The sequence below is a fragment of the Zootoca vivipara genome, chromosome 12 (assembly GCF_963506605.1).
Source record: "Zootoca vivipara chromosome 12, rZooViv1.1, whole genome shotgun sequence".
In the NCBI taxonomy this organism is placed as follows: domain Eukaryota; kingdom Metazoa; phylum Chordata; class Lepidosauria; order Squamata; family Lacertidae; genus Zootoca; species Zootoca vivipara.
The window spans coordinates 48,165,615-48,186,209 of NC_083287.1; the positions used below are offsets into that span (position 1 = coordinate 48,165,615).

At 43.5% G+C, this 20,595-nt stretch overlaps 1 protein-coding gene across 2 annotated transcripts in view; it reads right to left on the minus strand.

Annotated features, from left to right (window-relative positions):
* The window catches only part of DPP6 (dipeptidyl peptidase like 6), a 508,150-nt gene that overhangs the window by 209,284 nt on the left and 278,271 nt on the right, over positions 1–20,595 (minus strand). The window contains exon 1 of one of the 2 annotated variants that reach the window (XM_035129463.2): positions 18,640–18,948. The exons of the other annotated variant lie outside the window; for it this stretch is intronic. Within the exon in view, the coding sequence (XP_034985354.1) occupies positions 18,640–18,696 (57 nt within the window). The 5' untranslated portion in view covers positions 18,697–18,948. Of the gene's footprint in view, positions 1–18,639; positions 18,949–20,595 lie in introns of those variants that run through there. 2 annotated transcript variants of the gene reach the window in all.

A 20,595-nucleotide genomic window follows, 5' to 3' on the forward strand; every position in this document is an offset into this window, starting at 1 on the left:
CACACGAAAGCTCATACCAAAATAAAAACTTAGTTGGTCTTTAAGGTGCTACTGAAGGAATTTTTTTATTTTACTTCGATCCAGACCAACACGGCTACCTACCTGCCCAGCAGACAGTGAGAAAAATATGCACATATTGTCATGTTCAGGTGATATTCTCTGAAGCCACTTTATTTTATTTTATTGAAAATAATAAATTTACAGCATCTCCCATAGTTCCTGCTTGGTGCTAGAGAACCAAAAGATGATACCTAAAACCTAACCTAAAAGCCAGTGTGGTGTAGTGGTTAAGAGCGGTAGACTCATAATCTGGGGAACTGGGTTCACGTCTCCGCTCCTCCACATGCAGTTGCTGGGTGACCTTGGGCTAGTCACACTTCTCTGAAGTCTCTCAGCCCCACTCACCTCACAGAGTGTTTGTTGTGGGGGAGGAAGGGAAAGGAGAATGTTAGCCACTTTGAAACGACTTAGGGTAGTGATAAAGTGGGATATCAAATCCAAACTCCTCCTCCTCCTCCTCCTCCTCCTCCTCCTCCTCCTCCTCCTCCTCCTCCTCCTCCTCCTCTTCATTCTTACATGCCATCATGTCTGAAGACCTGTTCTATGCACAGAACAACAATTGGCCTGTCTAAATATTAGTCCATATTCTCCTATACTATATGTTTTACAAGGATGTAAGACGCGGGTGGCGCTGTGGGTTAAACCACAGAGCCTAGGGCTTGCCGATTGGAAAGTTGGCGGTTTGAATCCCTGCAACGGGGTGAGTTCCCGTTGCTCAGTCCCTACTCCTGCAAACCTAGCAGTTCAAAAGCACATCAAAGTGCAAGTAGATAAATAGGTACCGCTCCGGCAGGAAGGTAAACAGTGTTTCTGTGCGCTGCTCTGGTTTGCCAGAAGTGGCTTAGTCATGCTGGCCACATGACCCGGAAGCTGTACGCTGGCTCCCTCGGCCAATAAAGCAAGATGAGCGCTGCAACCCCAGAGTCGTCCGTGACTGGACCTAATGGTCAGGGGTCCCTTTACCTTTTAAGACCCCAATTTACATCCCCAGTACTTTCTCTACACTTGGTGAACTTGAATTCCTTGTTTCAGTTTAATGGAAAACTGCAACTCTGAGATTTCAAGAAAATATAGCCAAATTCCTCACATGTAGTCATCAAAACTAGGCCACAGTTATTAAAGTGAAAATGAGTTATCAGAGTCAATATTGTGTGTATTTTTAAAAAACTAATTCTGAATTTTCATGTATTCTGTTGCACTCTTATTTTAAAAGGCACTATATCTGTGCATGCATATTATTCTGCTGTTGCTGTTTCTGCTTCGGTTTTTGATAACCCAGTATTGTAGTTATTGTTTGTAGATTGCATAAATTCATATTGACTGATGGCTGATTGATAATATAGGGTGGCATGCTGATTCAATCACTTTGCAGCTGACCTCTGGATTTGCAGTACTACAGGAATTGCATTAGGGCCAAGATATTTCTTTCTCCCTCCCCACTCTCTTCTTCAACTTCTAATACAAACAACCTGTATTGGGCTAGCTGGTGGAAGAAGGGTCGGGGAGATGCCCAGCGCAATGATGTTACATCTCATATCACTTGGGTATTTTTAGATGTCACAAGGAGGAATAGATAATAATAGCAACAAGAGACAGGAACTGGTAGTAGCACTGTCTCTCTGATAATACCTACTCGGTCCTTTGCAGCAGCAAAGTAAGCTATAACTTGAATGGATATGCCACTTAAATTTGAGTATCTCCATGGATACCAAATCTCCATGAGTTGCAAATATAATGTATAGTAGAAGATTATAACAGATTGCTGAAAGGACTTTGCAAAGTTATATCCTTTTTCTGTTCCTACATTCATCTTTGGCTCTTCAGACATGTAAAACAGAATGTGAACATTTCTTAAATCAGTTGCAATGGTCAAATTAGGAATATTATTAATCCCTAAAACTAATTGTAGCCATATTTACATATTTTCGCTGGGAGAGATCATCAGGGGGTTTGGGCTGGGTGTTCATCAGTATGCGGATGATACCCAGCTCTACCTTACTTTCAAATCAGAACCAGTGAAGGCGGTGAATGTCCTGTGTGAGTGCCTGGAGGCGGTTGGAGGATGGATGGCGGCTAACAGATTGAGGTTGAATCCTGACAAGACAGAAGTACTGTTTGTGGGGGACAGGAGGTGGACAGGTGTGGAGGACTCCCTGGTCCTGAATGGGGTAACTGTGCCCCCGAAGAACCAGGCGCGCAGCCTGGGAGTCATTCTGGACTCACAACTGTCCATGGAGGTGCAGGTCAATTCTGTGTCCAGGGCAGCTATCTATCAGCTCCATCTGGTATGCAGGCTGAGACCCTACCTGCCTGCAGACTGTCTCGCCAGAGTGGTACATGCTCTAGTTATCTCTCGCTTGGACTACTGCAATGCGCTCTATGTGGGGCCACCTTTGAAGGTGACCCAGAAATTACAACTAATCCAGAATGTGGCAGCTAGACTGGTGACTGGGTGCGGCCGCCGAGACCACATAACACCGGTCTTGAAAGATCTACATTGGCTCCCAGTACGTTTCTGAGCACAGTTCAAAGTGTTGGTGCTGACCTTTAAAGCCCTAAATGGCCTCAGTCCAGTATACCTGAAGGAGCGTCTCCACCTCCATCATTCTGCCCGGACACTGAGGTCCAGCACCGAGGGCCTTCTGGCGGTTCTCTCGTTGCGAGAAGCCAAGTTGCAGGGAACCAGGCAGAGGGCTTTCTCGGTAGTGGCGCCCGCCCTGTGGAACACCCTCCCATCAGATGTCAAAGAGAAAAACAACTACCAGACTTTTAGAAGACATCTGAAGGTAGCCCTGTTTAGGGAGGCTTTTAATGTTTAATAGATTACTGTGTTTTATTTTTCTGTTGGAAGCTGCCCAGAGTGGCTGGGGAAACCCAGACAGATGGGCGGGGTATAAATAATTTATTATTATTATTATTATTATTATTATTATTATTATTATTATTCAATCCTATTTTTGGCAGGGGTATTAAAATGTAAAGATATTGACCAGGAACTCTCAAAGTAATCAAAAATAATTAAATATAGGTGTCGTTTATTGTTAATTTAGCAGTCAGGCACTTTAAAAAATGGTATACTTTGGACAAAATGTTCAGCAGCAACATAAACACTGCAAGGTCACCCACATGTATTCTATCAAGTAGCTTTGGTAGGAAGCAAATAACAGAAAAGTTGAAAGTCATCAGGGCAGGGAATGGAGAAAACCACTCACAGGTTTGCTAGCACACTTGGAACAAATTTATTCCTTTCCTCCACCAAAATTTCTATAAGCAAACATTTTTATTTTTATTTTAAAAAATCAGTATGAGAAAATGCCACAAATATGCAAACATTTATTTTTTTAAAAAAATCAGTATGAGAAAATGCCACAAATATGAGCTGAAAGAAACAAGCATGTCCTCTTGCAGCAAAAGCCAAAATGTTCAGGATTCAGCATGGCAGGCATGTCACTCCACAGTCCCACATTGCCCTTGTCCCACATTGTATGAAATATTTACAATTCCAGTTTGTCTGAGCTGGTAAGCAGAAGGGCAACCTAACTCTCTGGTGTGTAACCCATCCAGCTGCCACTTCCACCCGACAGCAGCTTGTGCTGCACATTGCCCTACGCACATACATTGCTTTCCCCTACATTATTAAACACCAAAACTCTTCCACACCATCTGATACATTACAGTCACACATGATGAGCATCTGCAGGGGGACACAACCAATGGCCCATCCAGACTGATAGCTTCTCTCTAACACTGGCCAGGACCAGGTGTGACATTTAAGGTACACTCTGGCAGGGCACTAAGGGATGTGACTCTAATATTTGCAAAACAATTGCCCTTTTCTTCTTCTTTGATAGTCTAGCATTTAGGGATATTTTGGGCAAAATGTTGAGGAAATCAGCGCCAGCCTCTATGTGTGTATGAGACATGCACACTGAAACATTCAGCCAAATATTTGGATATTATTTTAGTAGGTCCCTAATGGCTTCCCTGCTTTATGAATCTTCAAGAGGCAGCAGGATAACCAGCCACGCCTCTGAGTTATTCAGGTCAGAGATAGTAATTCATATTGCACTAGATTCTTAGTAGAAGAAGCCTGTTCACAGAAGGTGTTTTAACACACACACACCCCTTCCACCTTGTGTCGTGAAAGTTCTAACTAAAAATACAGTATTCTGGAACTTACCATTGTTAGTTTTCTGCCACCAAGTATAAGCATATTTCTGCTCTTAAGCAGAACTTTTACAGAAAGATTTCTAAATATACCCTGGGTTCAGGTCTACCCCCTACCTTCGCAATGTCTGTGGCGTGTTTCTATCCTCATCTGGTATCATTTCTAGATGGGTGAAATTACTTGGTGTTATTATTGATCTTACAGAACTACACCAGTTTCAAGCATTTAGACAAAGAAGGTTTTGTGGTGTTTTTTTGTTGTTGTAAATTTGATAAAAGTAAATAAAGCCAGGTTGGAAAAGACACCAAGCAGTCAACAAGATTCTGGTTCTTATGCTCCATAGTGATAGGAATGTGCTGAACTGGAATATAAGAACTATGACACACAGTTTCTTGCTCCTGTCTGTTTAACAGATAAGAACATAAGAAGGGCCTGCTGGATCAGGCCAATGGCCTATCTAGTCAAGCATCCTGTTCTCATGGTGGCCAAGCAGATGTCTGTGGGAAACCTGCAAGCGGAATTTGAGCACAAAAGCACTCTCCCCTCCTGTGGTTTCCAGAAACTAATCTTCAGAAGAATTACTGCCTCCAACTGTGGAGGCAGAACACAGCTATTATGACTACCAGCCATTGATAGCCCTCTCCTCCATGAATTTGTCTAATCCTCTTTTAAAGCCATCCAGGTCGGTGGCCATCATTGTCTCATGTGGAAGCAAGTTCCACAGTTCAACTGTGTGCTGCATGGAGAAGTGCTTTCTTTTCCTGTCCTAAATCTTCCAACATTCAACTTCATTGGATCTCCAAGGGTCCTAGAGTTACGAGAGAGGGGGAAGATAACACTTCTGTTCTGAAACATTTCATATTTTCAGCCCTGCGGCTTTATGAATAAAGACAATGAGTGTGCAACTACCAGTGATAAAAATAAAGTGTTTGCAGTTCACACCTATAGATCCATCCACCAATGAAATTGTAAAACCACAGTTAAGACACATTAAATTGTGTCATACTTGTTTTCACTTCTATGGCTACTTAAAAGCACAGAGACAGCGTGCATTTACCCCAAATCCATCTTTGGATTTCTCAAAGTACATGTACTAAATCATTTTCACCATTAGAATAAAAACTGAGTTTGCTTTGGTATTTGAAAATGTAGAATGGATTTCCCCAACCTGGTGTCTTCCAGATATTTTAGGCAACTCTCCTAAGTCCCAGTTAACACGGCTGTACTGACTAGGGCTGCTGGAAGTTTTAGCCCCAAATATCTGGAAGCCAGCAGGTTGGAGAAAGCTTTGTTTCTAGCTGGCCCAAGGATATATGACTTGGTTCAGAGGTATGCAAGGTCTCATCTACTTCAGTTGTTCACGATCCTTATCTTCCAGGAACACTCTCTGGCTGACAATTGGAAATGGTGGGCAAATTGTCTCTGAGGGTGCCTTGCCTGCTATTTTTGGTTTTCTGATTCCTCAATCAATACAAACCCAAGATTGCAGTCTGTATTCAAACATATTGGGAAGTAATATCCACAGTGGGACTTGTTTATGAGTGAACGAACATGCACAGAATTGTTCAGCAGAATTTTAAGAACACAAAACAACTGATCTCCTTCAACATAGTTGTCTGATCATAGATAGCAGACTAAATTTTGAGCAGCAACTACCTCTGAAAGACTTTCCCCTCTTACCCGGAAACAGATATGATCAGAACTAACGAATGCATCAGTCTTTATTCTAGATATTTCCTTCCTGCCTGCAAACACTTTTATCCAGTATTTGATTCATGGGCCCATAAAACAAGCACCACTAAGCATGCTGACTACGTACTTATTTACTGCCTTTAAATGACACTGAAGTAAAGATACATATTTGCCAATATAAGATGGTTAAATAAATACTGTACTTTTTAAATGACAACCAGTGTTTCTGAGAGGCTGTTGAGTGTTCAAACAACAATGGTGCGCTGAGAAATGCTCGACCTTTCCTACAGTGAAAGTCAGGAAAAGTCTGTTAATCAATAAACATTTTACTAATGGACAAGCCTTATGTGCTAAATACTTTCAGAGGATATTTCAGTCAATTTCTCCTTGGATTTTATTCCCTGCAAATTCATGACTTGTTTTTTCTTCCCCCTCCCATCTTGCTGCCACTGTGCACATGGCACAATAAAACTTGCCACTATAAAGAAATGTAACCCTAAAGGCTGGCTGTGCAAAACCTTGCATTACACCTCAAGAGGAAAAGACCACAGGAAAGAAACAGACGTAATTCTCCTGAATCTTGTACTGATTAAGCTTTGTCAAGATTAATCTCTAAGCCTTTACTTTCAGAAGATCATCATTCTAAGAAATGACAGCATGTTGAACTTTTTCATTAACCGCACTCGAGTGAAAAAGAAGACCTGATTTTCTAATAGCGTAATAGTTTTTTCTGAAGGGGACTGCAATGTGAATTCCAGTAATATGGGCAGGTCTGGCCCTACTGTAAGGCAGAATGAGGTAACTGCCTCAGGCAGTGGATGGTGGGAGGCAGAGTGGTGGTGGAGGTATGGGAGGACAGAGCTATGGGTGTGCCATGTGACCTGCTCTTTAGCCCCACCCCTGCCCTCAGGTGCGGTGAGCAATGCTGCCCCATCACTAATGTTGAAGTAGGATTCAACTGCTACTCCAGTTGGCTTCTATATGTCTAATGCAGAGGAGGTGGGGCCAATTAGTTTTTCATCTCAGGCAGCGAAATGTCTTGTTCCAGCGCTACAGGGCTTGATAAAGAAATAAAACTGAAACAACAAAAGCTGTTTTACGTATTTATCAATAGGTTTACCACTATGGTGTACCACATCTACTGAAAGGCTAGGAAAGCAGCAGTTGGGCATTTCAGTCATATATGTATACAATACATTGCTGGATGTTGCCTGTTATTGAGGTAGCTTGCTAATATATAAATATATTTAAATTGAATTGTTAATTATAAACAAACCTTGGCTTTTTATCTCACTAATAAATCACTGTCTGATATTCAGAAAAAGTACTCCTATCTACTATTAGCAGTTTTCTTTTTCCAATAAATGTTTTGTTGGTTAACCATGCATTTTTATCAATTAAATACATAGTTTGCATATTAATAAACATTGATTCTGAAGCAAAATATTACTGGAAGAGATGAGAGATAGTTACAAGTCAGGGATTATGCAAAATTAAAGCTATGCTATGGGCTGTGTGTAATAAGCACAGCATGCATTCACAGTCAACTCTACATTCGTTATGGTATTTCTGCAGAACTATATCAACAATAAATCATCCGATAAACTGCATATTCCCTTTTGTCATGTAATAGAGTGGAATAACTCTAAGCATGCGGGCTGAACTTGTGGTGAGGAAGCTCAGTCGAGTCCTATCTTGGTGAGTTCACATGGTGAAAGAGAACAGAGGAGGAAACTTAACTTCCTTCCTTTCAGGGGGTGAGGGGCGGTGACTTGTAGCTGAGTCTAGGAATACAGATCTGTGATCTTAACCCCTTCATGCATTAACTAGCCCTAAGATTGCTAGTCGTGTTTGAATAGAATTTCCCACAAAGTCAAGGGATGAATGTAAATAAGTGCAGTTGTTGTGTCCTTAGATTTCATCTAAGAGGAGGAATAAGGGTGTAAGCACACATTACAAAGGAAACACAGTGCTAGCTTTGGCCCATTAATTTCACTTGGTCTGCTCTGAATAGCTGGGATACAATGTATTGCTCCCAGCCCTGTGTTTTCCTTATGATGCTCATGTTAGCATAGGAAGCCACTTGCAGTGAGAATCACAGGTGATATGAGATCATTATCTCTTTGTCTTCCCACCTGTTCTCCACTACAACCTCTTCCCATCAAGACTAAAGGTTTCACAGAAGAAGTGGGCTTACTTCTGAGCTGAGGAAGAGAGATGTTGTGGGAGAAAGTGTGAGGCACAAAGAGCAGCAGTTGAAAAAGAGTGGAGTTATAAAAAAGGAGAAGGTCAAAGTGAGAGACGATTGAAGCTGGTGGGCAGTGATATGTCAGGCCACGAGAGCAGAAAGATAAGATATTTTCAAAGGAAATCTGAGTTCTGGTGCAGCATCACTATTTATGGCCTTACACTGGCCTATCCTTAATTTCACACACCCCTGTGTAGGAATAGGAAAAATAGAATGAGTGTCTTATCCTTGTCAGTTCTCACTGAACTACATAAACTTGAGTAGTCAATAGTAGTCTAATTATTGCTGTATCATAAAAAATATGACAGCAATATGAAAACATAAAACCATGCGGCAAAACCATAAAAAGTTAAAAGCAAGTTAAAACCAAATGAATTAAAAACAAGGATCAGTAGGCCATTTGTGGATGATGCACTCTTAATTGCCTGCATAGGTGCATAGGCCTGGCAGAAAAGTTTCCAGCAAGCATTTAAATGTTGGCACTGAAGGCGCCTGCTGGATCTCTAATGGCAGGATGTTCCACAGGACTGGCCCGTGACCCTAAAGGCTTCATTGTCAAAGGAGCTCCATCAATTCAGGGAATGGCGAGAAATGTTTCTTGACCAAGTGGCAAAGTCAAGAGAGCACCAAAAACTAAGGAATATGCAACCCTCCCACCACTAAAAATCACATTTAGACTCTGCTTTCTGCAACACTTATTTTATATATTTTTGTACATATTATGGGCAGTTTGCAATGTTGCCTCCCCCTCCTCCTTGCTTTCTGAATGTCAGCATCTCCAGAAGGACATCCAAATCTATGTTCCATAACTACATTAAAACAGAGCCAAAAGTGGGATGTGGGTTTGGCAAAGAAACTTGGTACTCACAAGAAAGGACTCACCTCTGGGAGAGGACAGCCTCGGATTCAAGGCAATATTCAATAGGATCCCTGAGATCATAAGCTGCCAGGAGTGGAGACACTGACTTAGCAATCCTTCTGGGCCACCTACGTCACCTGACTCTAAATCAGATTCTCCTTGGTCTCTCGGCCACATGATTCAGCAAAAACGATGCTAAATTCCTTGGTGTACCACTTGAAACTGCCGGGAGGGGAGTCACAATTTTCGCTGCCTCCTTCCATAAAACTCAGGTCATGTACAAAAACAACATGCACTGTTTATAGGGACTTTTTTGTGTGTGTGGCCATCCCAAAATGCAACCCATCTCATTGGATACATTATTGTACTGAATGGATTGCAACATGTTTTTGCTAGATGCATAGCCGCTGCAGTTTTCCAGGGAACAAATGAATAAATTGATAATTGTAACCCACTGCAATATATGCTCCGAGGTCCTCTGGCTTTTCTAGGGCTGCCATACATCCAGAATGTCCCGGACACAGCCAGGATTCATCCATCAAAAATGGCGTCCGGGCGGATATTTCAAAAATCGGCTGAAATGTCTAGGAAAACTCAGATGTATGGCAGTCCATATCAGAAGTGTTGATTTTTTTTTGGCAATTTCCCTTCAAAAATAGCTTTAAAACATTTCTCTTGTACGGGATTTTGCAGAAAAAGCTAAACAAATTTGCAAAAAAACAAAACAAAAACTCAATAACTTTCGTGTCCGAATTTTCACTTTTTGAAATATGGCAACCCTACTTTCGGCACGCAGCCTTGCCACTTCACGTGGCTTTGTTCTGTTACCACAAAGACAAGAAATGTTCTTTGTTAAGAAGGATAGTAATTTAAATCTCACTTTTTCCACCATACTGGGGAAGAGGGAGAGATGTGTAGCTGCCTTCCATTCCTCTGTTTGTTTAACCTGAACTGTAATATGGGCAATTAGAAGGTAGGAATGAAAACCAACAACCACCAATTTTGCATAGCCTTCTACTAAGACTTTCATTCAGTTCAGTTAGCCTTGCTGGAAAAAGGGGACATGCGTATATTGCTGCCTTAGAACCAGGCCCAGCTGGCAGAAGCAACCCAAGGAATTGCTTGGGACGGCAATATGTTTAAAGGTGCCAACAAAGCACAAAGTGACCAAAAAGTTCATCCTTGGCATTGCAAATATATGTAACAAGCCGTACAGCTACTCAGGGTAGCAAAATGACTTTGGCTGCCCCCTGCTTAGAGCATATGGGATGAAGCTACCAGTTTTTTATTTATTCCACATAAACAGTGCTAATCTTCGCAGGACATTGCTTTTAGTTTTCTTTTTAAAAAAGAAGGGTACTACTAGCTAAACTCCTAAGGGTATACAAAGTTAACAGCTGCCTCCCTGCTTGCTCAAACGCAAGGATGCTCTCAAGCTGTCGAAGACAAATAGGAAATGTGCCCCAGTAAGCATCATCTGTGACAGTGCAAGGGATTAAAATTAAGTGATCAGCCAATAATTACTGCAAGCAACACAGTTTACAGAAAGGGCATACAGTGGCCTCAGCTTCCTGAAAACCATGAGACATGGTACCTGCTAGCTACTTTCAACTGCAGTTTGGTTTGACCAGCAGGAGACACCCCCCAAAATCCATTTCACAATTTAACTTCTTGGTAGGTTCACTGTATTCACAGCAAGGTTCACAGGTTCACAGCAAGATTCTCTCCCTTCACAGTCATTCAACTAAAGAGCCCCAAAGAGGCCTACCGGTAGACAGACACAACGCTGGGCCAGAACTTTCCAGACCCTCCAAGTGTCCCTATTTTCCAGGGGCATCCCTGATTTGGAGAAGCCATCCCAGTTTCTGATTTGATCATGGAATGTCCCACTTTTCCTTAGGATGTCCCTTTTTTCATTGGAGAAATATTGGAGGGTATGGAGTTATCTGACCCATGAGCCGTCTGAAGGCAATTCTGTAAAGGTAAGGGTGTGTTGTTGTTTTTAACATTTAATGTTTTATTATGTCTTTATATATGCTGGAAGTGGAGAGTGGCTGGGGGAACCCAGTAAGATGCGTGAGTTATAAATAGTAAAATTATCATCATTATGTAATGGGACATCCCTATTTTCATCAGAGAAATGTTGGAGGGCATGCCTTCAGTGAGAAGGACTTGTTATGACTGTGTAGATTTTAGGGATGTGTTGAATGTCCCCCATTTCCACAATTGTCAGAGGGACTTGCAATGAATTTCGGCTTCCTTTGGACTAGAGAGCACTGGAGACCTAAGGCATTTTTTAAAAAACATTTGCAAATAAATGTCCAAACAGTGGAAGGGAAGACACACATCAGACACTCCTGCCAGGCAGCAGATGTATGACTTTATATCAGGTCTCCCAGAGAGATGTGTCCCAAAGATGTTTCCGGATTACTCATAGCTCTCTATCTCTCTGTGCTTGCTTCTTCCAAACTGCTCTTCCTTCCTTCTGCACACCCTGATAGCAATCTCCTTGTATCAAGACTCTCCTAATTAGTTCCCATCAGCTAATTATTCTAGGCAATTAGCAACCAATGTTCCTAAGAAAGGCATGATCAGTATGTAGTCTTTACAGGTGTCACTATGGTTTGTGGAAATTGAAAATTCAACACACTAAATGAAAATACATGTCACTATGGTTTGTAGAAATTGAAAATGTCACCAAGGCTTCCTTCCTTCCTTTTTTTAAAGTCAGGGCCTGTGGATTTAGGGTGCCCACAATTCTGCTTTACAATCCTCGATTTGATGGTCTGTCTGGGCCAACTTAAATTTAGGGATAAAGAACTGTAAGGGAGAGCTACAAGTTCCTTGAAGTTGCCCATCAACAGTCACCTGGAGTAAGCAGGCACACATGTCACCTGGTCACAGTATTTTTCATTTTGGTAAGATGTATAGCAATGATGTCTAAATTTGCATCTATATGTATAAATTGAAATATGCAAATGTTATGCAAACATGTGCCCTCTTTTGGTTTCTGCTTTTCGGAATGTGGGTTTTTAACTTGCTGGCCTGGTTTGTACATAATACTAAACTATAGTTAGTCATTGTCATTGACCATGCCTCGCAGTGTGTGTGGCAGAGGCAGGGGATCAGGGAGCTGACCCAGAAGAGGGGATCAGTGATTAAGTGGTATTATGCCTCCCACAAAGCAAGAGCCAGGGAAGGAGGCAGAGTCAGGGCAGACCAAGGCTGAGCAAGGTGTGCAGGATGTGGTGGATGAAGAAGGGATGGGTCAGGTCGGGGATGGGTTAGCAGATTCTGAAACTTCCAACACCTGACTATCTCCTAGAACCAGGAGGGACTTGAAAATGGAAGAGCAGCAATGACTTCCATGCAGGAGAAGTCAGAGGAGGGTACATAAGCCGGAGGAGGGGAGCCCCCCCCCATTGATGCAACTGCTCCATAGGGATCCATAGGGCTCAGACCTGTGGACCGATGCCTAGAGGCTAGAAGCGCATGTATCCAGAGCATTGTGGAAGCTGCTGTGTTTCTCTTGCCAACAAAGAGTTAACTAGACGTGTGCCTTCCTTATCTTGGACATGCTATGACAGTCGTGTGCATGAGACCTCTGCACTCCCTCCCCCTCTCCAGCACAGTCATAAGGAGATCAGAAGCTTTTGCTTTCACCTTCAGCTAACCATGGTTACACATTATGTCTTAACCAAGTTGACATTCACCACCGGCCAACCCGTGGAGTCCAGGGAACATACACTGACAACTGACATACATTTTCTTTTATGGACAGCAGGTCTGGGTATTTCATGGGTTGTGCAAAAGATCAATTCTATGGGTTAGTGAAAAATGGAGTGGAAAAGGCCATCCCATCCCATCAAAAGTCCTGAGGAAAGAAACTCTGCCTTCAGTGTGTTCCTCATATTTTTCCAGCAATGCAATCTGCTTTGCATGCAGCATGATGAGACATTCACCTCTAAATTCTGAGGTCACTTACACTTGTGTAAGCCCTACTGATTTCACTTGGATGACTGTTGTATAGAGAGGGCTTTGCGTGACCAGACAATGGGGTTATGGGGCTCTTAATGTTCTGCCTGAGTTAAGAACAAGAAAACTGCAGATCAGCAAAGGTTTAAACTATCAGGCATGTTTAATTAAACTAGTGGCCTGAGTCATCTGGAGCTGAAACTCCAGATCTTTACATTTCAATGCATAACCTCATGTTTAACTACCGTGTTTCCCCCTTTTTAAGACGTAGTCATAAAGTAAGCCATGGCAGGATTTTTAAGCATTTGAGAAATATAAGACATACCCCGAAAATAAGACATACTTCCACACCGCGGAAACCAACCCCCACAGGCACCTCCACTCACAGAGTCACTCCTTGCAGCCGGCACTGCAGGAGCGCGCTCAGTTGTGAAGCCATGCTCCAGTCAGCTGTTCTGCAGCACTCCGATCCGACGCAGCGGAGGCGGCAAGCACGGGGAAGAAAATGGTGTTTAAAAACGCCATTTAAGAGGACCCTGTTTCTTGTCTCCCTGAGGGCAGCGGTCCCGGTGGCGGGCAGCCCCTCTGCCGCAGGAAGACACTGTAAAGTCTCCCTGGAAGAAGCAGTGAGCCCAGCTCCTTGATTCGGCGCCGCTGCGTCTCCAGCATTTTCTGCTGGTTCTCTATGTTCTTGAGCTCTCCACGGCCCGGTTGGGGCTCTCCGAGCCGGGCACCCCGGGGCCGCCCCCCGCTCCCCCGTCCATAGAGAGTGAGAGGAAGTGGGGCGCGCGGGCACATGGCGCAGCGCAGCGCCCGGCGCCCCCAGCTCCTGATCACGGCAAAGGGCACCACCCCGCACCAGCTACGGACCTGCCCCGCAGCCCGCCGAGGACTGCCGGGCTACGGCAACCATCCTGCCTGCGGGAGCCTCGGGGAAAGAGCCTGCGGGAGCGTGAGGAAGAGCCGCTACTGCCGCTGCTGCAGAGGCACTGCGAGCGCGCCGCCCGGCGAGCCCAGGGCGAGCTCCAGCCCTGCGGGAGGGGCCAGGCACAGAGCAAAGGGGCGACACCGGAGGGTGGCCTCGATGAGTCCCGGCCTGGCGGGCCATCTCCCGGCAGACTCGAGCACAGCCCGCCGCTGAAGGAGGCGCCGAGCGAGAGTCCTCAAGGCTGAAGCACTAAGGAAGGGCTCGCGCTTCCCCTTCTCCCTCCCTACCACCGGCGCGCGCTCCCCTGGGGAGGGGGAAGGGGTCAGGGGTGCTCAGATCACGGATCTGGAGAGAAAGGGGCGTCAGGGGCGGGGAGGGGAAAGGTTGCATGGAGTTTGGTTGGGGCGCTCCCTTGGCCAACAAAGTTTCCCGAGGCCCAAGACACATCAGAGAAGATGTCTGCAGCTGCAAAGGCAACTGCAAAAACCCTCTCCTTAATTTTTGGCTTGGCTGCGAGGGAAAGCGTCGGCACTGATTTTGGGTGCCGTTAAAGGCGACATGTTGAGAGATGCGCGCTATGAGGGGCAGGAAGCAAAAACTCCTGTGAAGTTCCCCTGCACAAGCACCCTCAAAAGGAGCCACCAGTCGCTGCATCCTGGGAGAAGCGTGGTGTTGCTCCTTCCTCGCCATCTCCAGGGGTGAGGGAGAGGAAAGCCCCCTTTCCTTGACAGCCACTGGGGTCCGATATGGGGGAGTGTTTGCCCACAGACGGCAGCTTGTTTGCCATCTCTTGTCGGTGGCAGAAGGCTGGCTTTCTCCTTCCTCCCTCCCTCCCCACGCATGGGTGTGTGTGTGTACCGTAAAAACTGTATCGGTAATAATAATAAAAAGACATCCCACCAAAAGTAAGCCACCCTGTGTTTTTTTGAGAAAAAAATGTTATAAAACGGTGTCTTAAAAAAGGGGAAACACGGTACTAAGACAGATCAAGGGTTTTTATGCAAAAGCATTTGGAGAATTAAGAAGGACAATATAATCACACCACCCCCTTGGCGCTACTTACCGCCCATTTTTAGTTTCCTTTTTGTATTGCAGAAAACCCAATTATACTTTAGCTAACTGTAATGCCTTAGTCCAAAAGTAATGCCATGATGGGGAATGCAAAAAGGGAAATGCTCACAATGTCTTATAGCAGAGGCTTCTAATATAGGCGTAATCTTCAGCACAGTTACAGAAGTGCTTCCATTGCATGACAGCCAATTTCTTCTCAATTAATTTCTAAGGGGAGTGCCATTAGTCTAATACCAGATCTACCCTCCTCCCGATCACAAGCACAAATCCACCTGAAAACATTGAACTGTAGAGCACCACAAATGACTTCTAAAGTATAATACCATTCAAAGTATTTTTTTAGAAAAAAATCTTTGCTTTTTTCATGAAGGGGGGAATATCCCAGAAGGAAGATATGTGAATACTGTACTGGGAAATGGGGCTCTCAACTCTTACTAAGGGCTAATGCTTAGTTTATTTATGTTTGACATAATTATGTGAAAGTAACATCATAGCTGAGAGAGTATAACTATCGGTACTTTTACTTGGAACATTACAGCACAATTTCTCAATTGCTCAGTAAATAATTTTTGTTTAAGAATCTCAACAGCACCTCTCTTTTGCATCCAAATCCCATCCATGTTTACTTGGAAGTAAATCTCAACAATTTCAATAGGACTTCCAAGTAAAGTAGTAGTAGTAGTAGTAGTAATAATAATTTATTAATATTTTAATTGTTTATACCCCACCCATTTGGCTGGGTTTCCCCAGCCACTCTGGACGGCCTCCAGCAAAAATATAAAAAATAATAATAAATGTGAGACATTAAAATAATGCACAGGGTTGCAGTCTGAGTCTGGGAGTGAGTCGTTGCCAGATCCGCCCTTACAGAAATACAGTTTTTGGTTTGTTTAGAAATATAGAGAGACCAGCTTCCTTTATATAAGAGCAGCAACTTACATAAAGGAGTGGGGGTTGGCTGCCTATTTCTTAAACCAGGACTCTTACAAGAAGGCCTACACACCATTTCACTGCCATGGAAACAGGATGAGCTATCTCAAGGATTGGACCAACTCCTGCTTCCTGTTAGCATATGGAAGCTTTGCACAGACACAGAATTCTTCAGCGTGTATAACAGAAATGAGGCATTTAAATCTAAAGTGAAGGGCACACAGGCAAAGTCCATGAATGATGCAAATGTTATTTCATTTCAGTCACTTTAGGTGGCAGCTTATTCACAAAGCTTTTAGCAGTAGGAGAGAGGGCCCATTAACCAGCAGGAGGTTAAAGAAATGTTGCAAAACAAAAACAAAAACAAAACCTCACAGCCCAAGGCCTTTTGTTGACAAAAAATAAATAAATCTTAATTTCAAGATTTTCAGCATGCTTGATCTAACAGCAAGCCTGATGTAAAAAAGAAACAATATTTTAAAAGAGAGCAAAAAAAGTCAATGGAAGTTTTGTTTGTTTGTTTAAATGAAAAGTGGAGTTTCAGAGAAACAAAAGTGTGGCAGGGATGGTGGAGGAGGAGGATTGCTTCCCACTTAAGCAGAAAAGCTGATAAAGCTTCTTGCTTCAATAAAATGTCACCCTGAAAAGGCAGGTCCTTGTGTGCTATTTCTGATTGCACTGCACCTAATGAGGATCCAACCATCTGCCTTTCCTGCCTACCTTCAAATACAGACACATACCGGTACATTTGAGGGAGAAATAGATAGATAGATAGATAGATAGATAGATAGATAGATAGATAGAGAGAGAGAGAGAGAGAGAGAGAAATAAAAGATTGCAACTCTCAGCATATCACCAGAAGAAAACTATGTTAAGAATTAATATGTGTCTGGGGAGATCTATTTTAATTAGTCCCCTTTGCTATCCTTCTCAATGACTAAAGCAGCATTGTAATCTCAGTGACAAACTGCTGGTTCAGACGTAACACTAAACTATGTTTTAGCATTACAAGAGTGAGCTGCAATGAGCCTGGGGCTTATGTGCCTCCCCCCCCCCGCACGCCTCTCAAGGAAGAGTTTGTAAACTTAGACATCCGTTTTAAATTAACTGCAATTTGTGAACCCAGACAAAGAAAGCATGGCTTAATCTTAATGCTGATTAATTGAAGCAAGCCAACTTCAAGCCATAGCTTCTGAAGCTGGCTTATTTCAACAAACCGTAGTTAAAGGTAACCACAGTTCAGACTTTGGATGACATGTCAAACTGGTTAACCTAAAATGGAAATGGATGCTTCTGATCCCTTTGCAGCTGCACAGGAGAGGGGAGGGGGAGCATGCAAAACCATGGGACTAGGCTTCAGGTTCCACCATCTTGGTGCTAAACCATGGTTTATGCTTTACATCTGAACATGGTCAGTGAAAATGTAAGAATGTGAAACCTGGAACAGATGGGTTAATCCTTCAGTTTCCAAGTGGAGAATCTGCCAAATGTGAACACAGGGAGGGGCGGCAGGGCTTTTGTTGGGGGAGGAGAGGAAACACTACTCTGTTTTGCTGCTGTATTGAAGGCCCCTCTGAAATGTTTGCAACATTCAGCTGCATCTCAGGTGTCTTCGCAATCTTTTCCTATATGTCAGCTATCCTTACCCTTGCCTATTACTCAGGACCAATGAAGTGGCTGTTGCTTTACCAGCAGTGAAAGTTGTTTCAATTGAGTCAAGAAGTCAAGCTGAGAAATATTCATTTCATGAACTGGACCAGAAAAAAACAATCATCCATCTGCTGGTACAGGTATATGGAGGTGATTCTTAGGTCTGACGACTTCTTCTTCTTTAACTGGCCTTTCTCCTGTGCATTTAACAATGACCCAGGCACACACAAATTAAGCAGCTGGCATGAAGCTAAATAGCAAAGGGGAGGGAGGAGAAGCTTCACCTGCTAAATTCCAGTGTGTCAGGGTTGCTGTATATATACATGAGGAGCCAGGGAGTGGGGATGTGGCAACCCTGCTAAGTGTATGAAGGCAAATACAGAATGTAGGGAGGTGTTCAGGATGGCTTAAACATTCTGTGATTTCCCATTAAGAAAAGTTGAATTAAATTTGGACCATGACTGGAACAGGGCATCTCTATAGCTGCTCACACTTCATTCTTGAACAAAAACAACAATGCTAGGTGGTGGTTTTACAGGTGCAAGGAATGTATGGGAAACCGGCTTTCGTTAGTCCAGGCACAACTTGGAGGAAAGGAGAAATAAAGTAATTAGGACGTCTACCCTTGTTAGCAAGCTGCAGATGCAGAACTGGGTTGATTCTAACAGGAAGAGACCCTCTCCCCACCCTTTGTCCCGCCTGGCAGTGTACAGTTAAACACAAAACACCCAGTAAGGTCCTGCACAAAATGCTCCTGCTCTACACATAACATGGGGCTAGAGGCATCATATTAACACACACAAACACACGAAAGCTCATACCAAAATAAAAACTTAGTTGGTCTTTAAGGTGCTACTGAAGGAATTGTTTTATTTTACACACACACACACACATTTATAGAGAATAGGCACATAAAAGAATAAGTAGAAAACAGCACTGGCTTGGTGACTTGTATAGAAACATTAGTCACCCACTGCCATAAATGAAAAGCTAGCAAGCAAGCAATGCAAGAGGCATACAAATCTCTACGCTGCTCAAAAGAAAGTCAACAGCATTACCTGTTCTTGTTGCTGGACTGATTTCCCTGAAGCACTTTGCTCCTTAGCTGTTGTCATGTTCACCTACTTGTGCCCACTGCAGTGGCAAACAGGATTTCACAGGTCTGTGTGTATGTGGTTGCTTGAGTGTGTGTGCATGAGAAAGAGAGAAAGAGAGAATGTGTGTGCGTGTGTGCGTTCAACTGTGCAAGTGTTTCGAGTCACAAAAGCTAAAGGAATACAGATGAGTAACTAGCCCATCACTTAATCACCAGCTGAGAGAGCGGCTCTCCTCTCCTTCCCAATTAAAAATTTAATACCACCAAAATATATACCACCCTTAATCTCAACCCCCTTCTCTCTTTCTCTGTTCTTTCTGCCTCTAAAATTTAAATGAGGAGAGCGAAAGAGGAGAAAGGAGGATGCTGAGAAGGCTTCTTCAATTAGCAACAGCCTCCGCAATCGTCACAGAAACAATAACTGCTTGGCAACCAGGAACTGGCAGCTCGGAGCTAGAAGACCGCGATGTGGTACTCCTCTCTCTCTCTCCCCCCCCCCCTCCACAGCCAGTTGAGGACTGGAGCTGCGCATGCTCCCGGTTAGCATTGTAGCAGAAATGTGCAGGGGATAGCTCCAGCAGCCAATTTAAACTCCCAGCATTTGCAATAAGGAATCAATAGGGACAAATGCTGAGCAGGCACCTCAGATAAGCTGCCCCATTATTACGCTCATTCACTCACTCTCAAGCCTGATCACACAGAACAAGCAGCTGTGCTGTGGCTCCTTTTTAAGAAGCCACATGGAGTGTACTCCGTGGAGTGATCCGTTTGTGTGCACCCAGCTGTTTTCACCTTGCCACTAGTCAGAGCACATGTTACAGTTCCCCACAGGGGTCACTCACACAGTAGCAATGCCATTTTCAATGACCTCCTTGTGGTAAGCATTACATGCGCTGTGGACCACTGTGTGAACTACCATGCACAGCACAGGATGATTAATCAGAAAAGCAACAAGGGGGAAAAAAAACCCTATCTAACTTCTTAAAGATTTTTGTAAAAATAGCAACAGAACAAGTCCTCCCTTTCAAAACAGTCATGTGCATAAAGTTAAGCCAATTTACTTTGGATTAATAAACACAGAACTGCTATGTACTATTTTGTATTCGTGACAATTAGTAGAGAGAAGAATCTCCATGAAACCAATAAGCATGCATTGGAAGTGCCCAAATAATACCCACACTTCTATTTCATTGCTATTGCAAAAAAAGGAGATGGATAAAGGACGTCTCCAAGAACTTAATATAAGCCAAGGTCCAGGACCAGAATCAATGACAAATAACAAGGGGGGAAAGAGTTACACATCTCCTTTCCCCTTACTTATCTTCTGGTTCTCAAACACTTTTCTTTTATTAAACAGATAATGTAAATAATCACACAACTGAGTGTCATATGCAGCTTGAACCTGAATACAGTAGCTATATTATTATGTTTGGCAAATTCCACCCTGTCCTCCTCAGCTAGAACTGTAAATTTGCTGGTGAGGGCAATTCATTTCCAGGAAAGATGCACATTCTTGCAACACCGCTTTGGAATTATAGTTCAAGGAAAGGGAACACTGCACCCTGTCTAAGGTAACCATCTGACACTCCCTTTTCTGCCACGTACAACATGGCCACTTCCGGGGGCAGAGCATCAGCAGTAGTGTCCCTCGTCAGACAAGTGGTGTTAGCTGCCTAAAGGAGACACCAGCAATTTCTGTGGATTTTTTCCAGGTAAAAGACAGTGTGAGTTACAGTGTGAGGGATGGAAGTGGAGATTGAATTGTGAAGACTATGCTGTGGTTGTTGGACTGGCATGGTGTTTGAGTGCACAAAAGAAATTGTGGGTGGCATCATAGGGTTGCCACAAACCACTGTTTTGTAGTCAGTCAGTACCTGCATCTCTAGCTGTCATGGCCCTGGCCTTAAGCTCAGAGTTG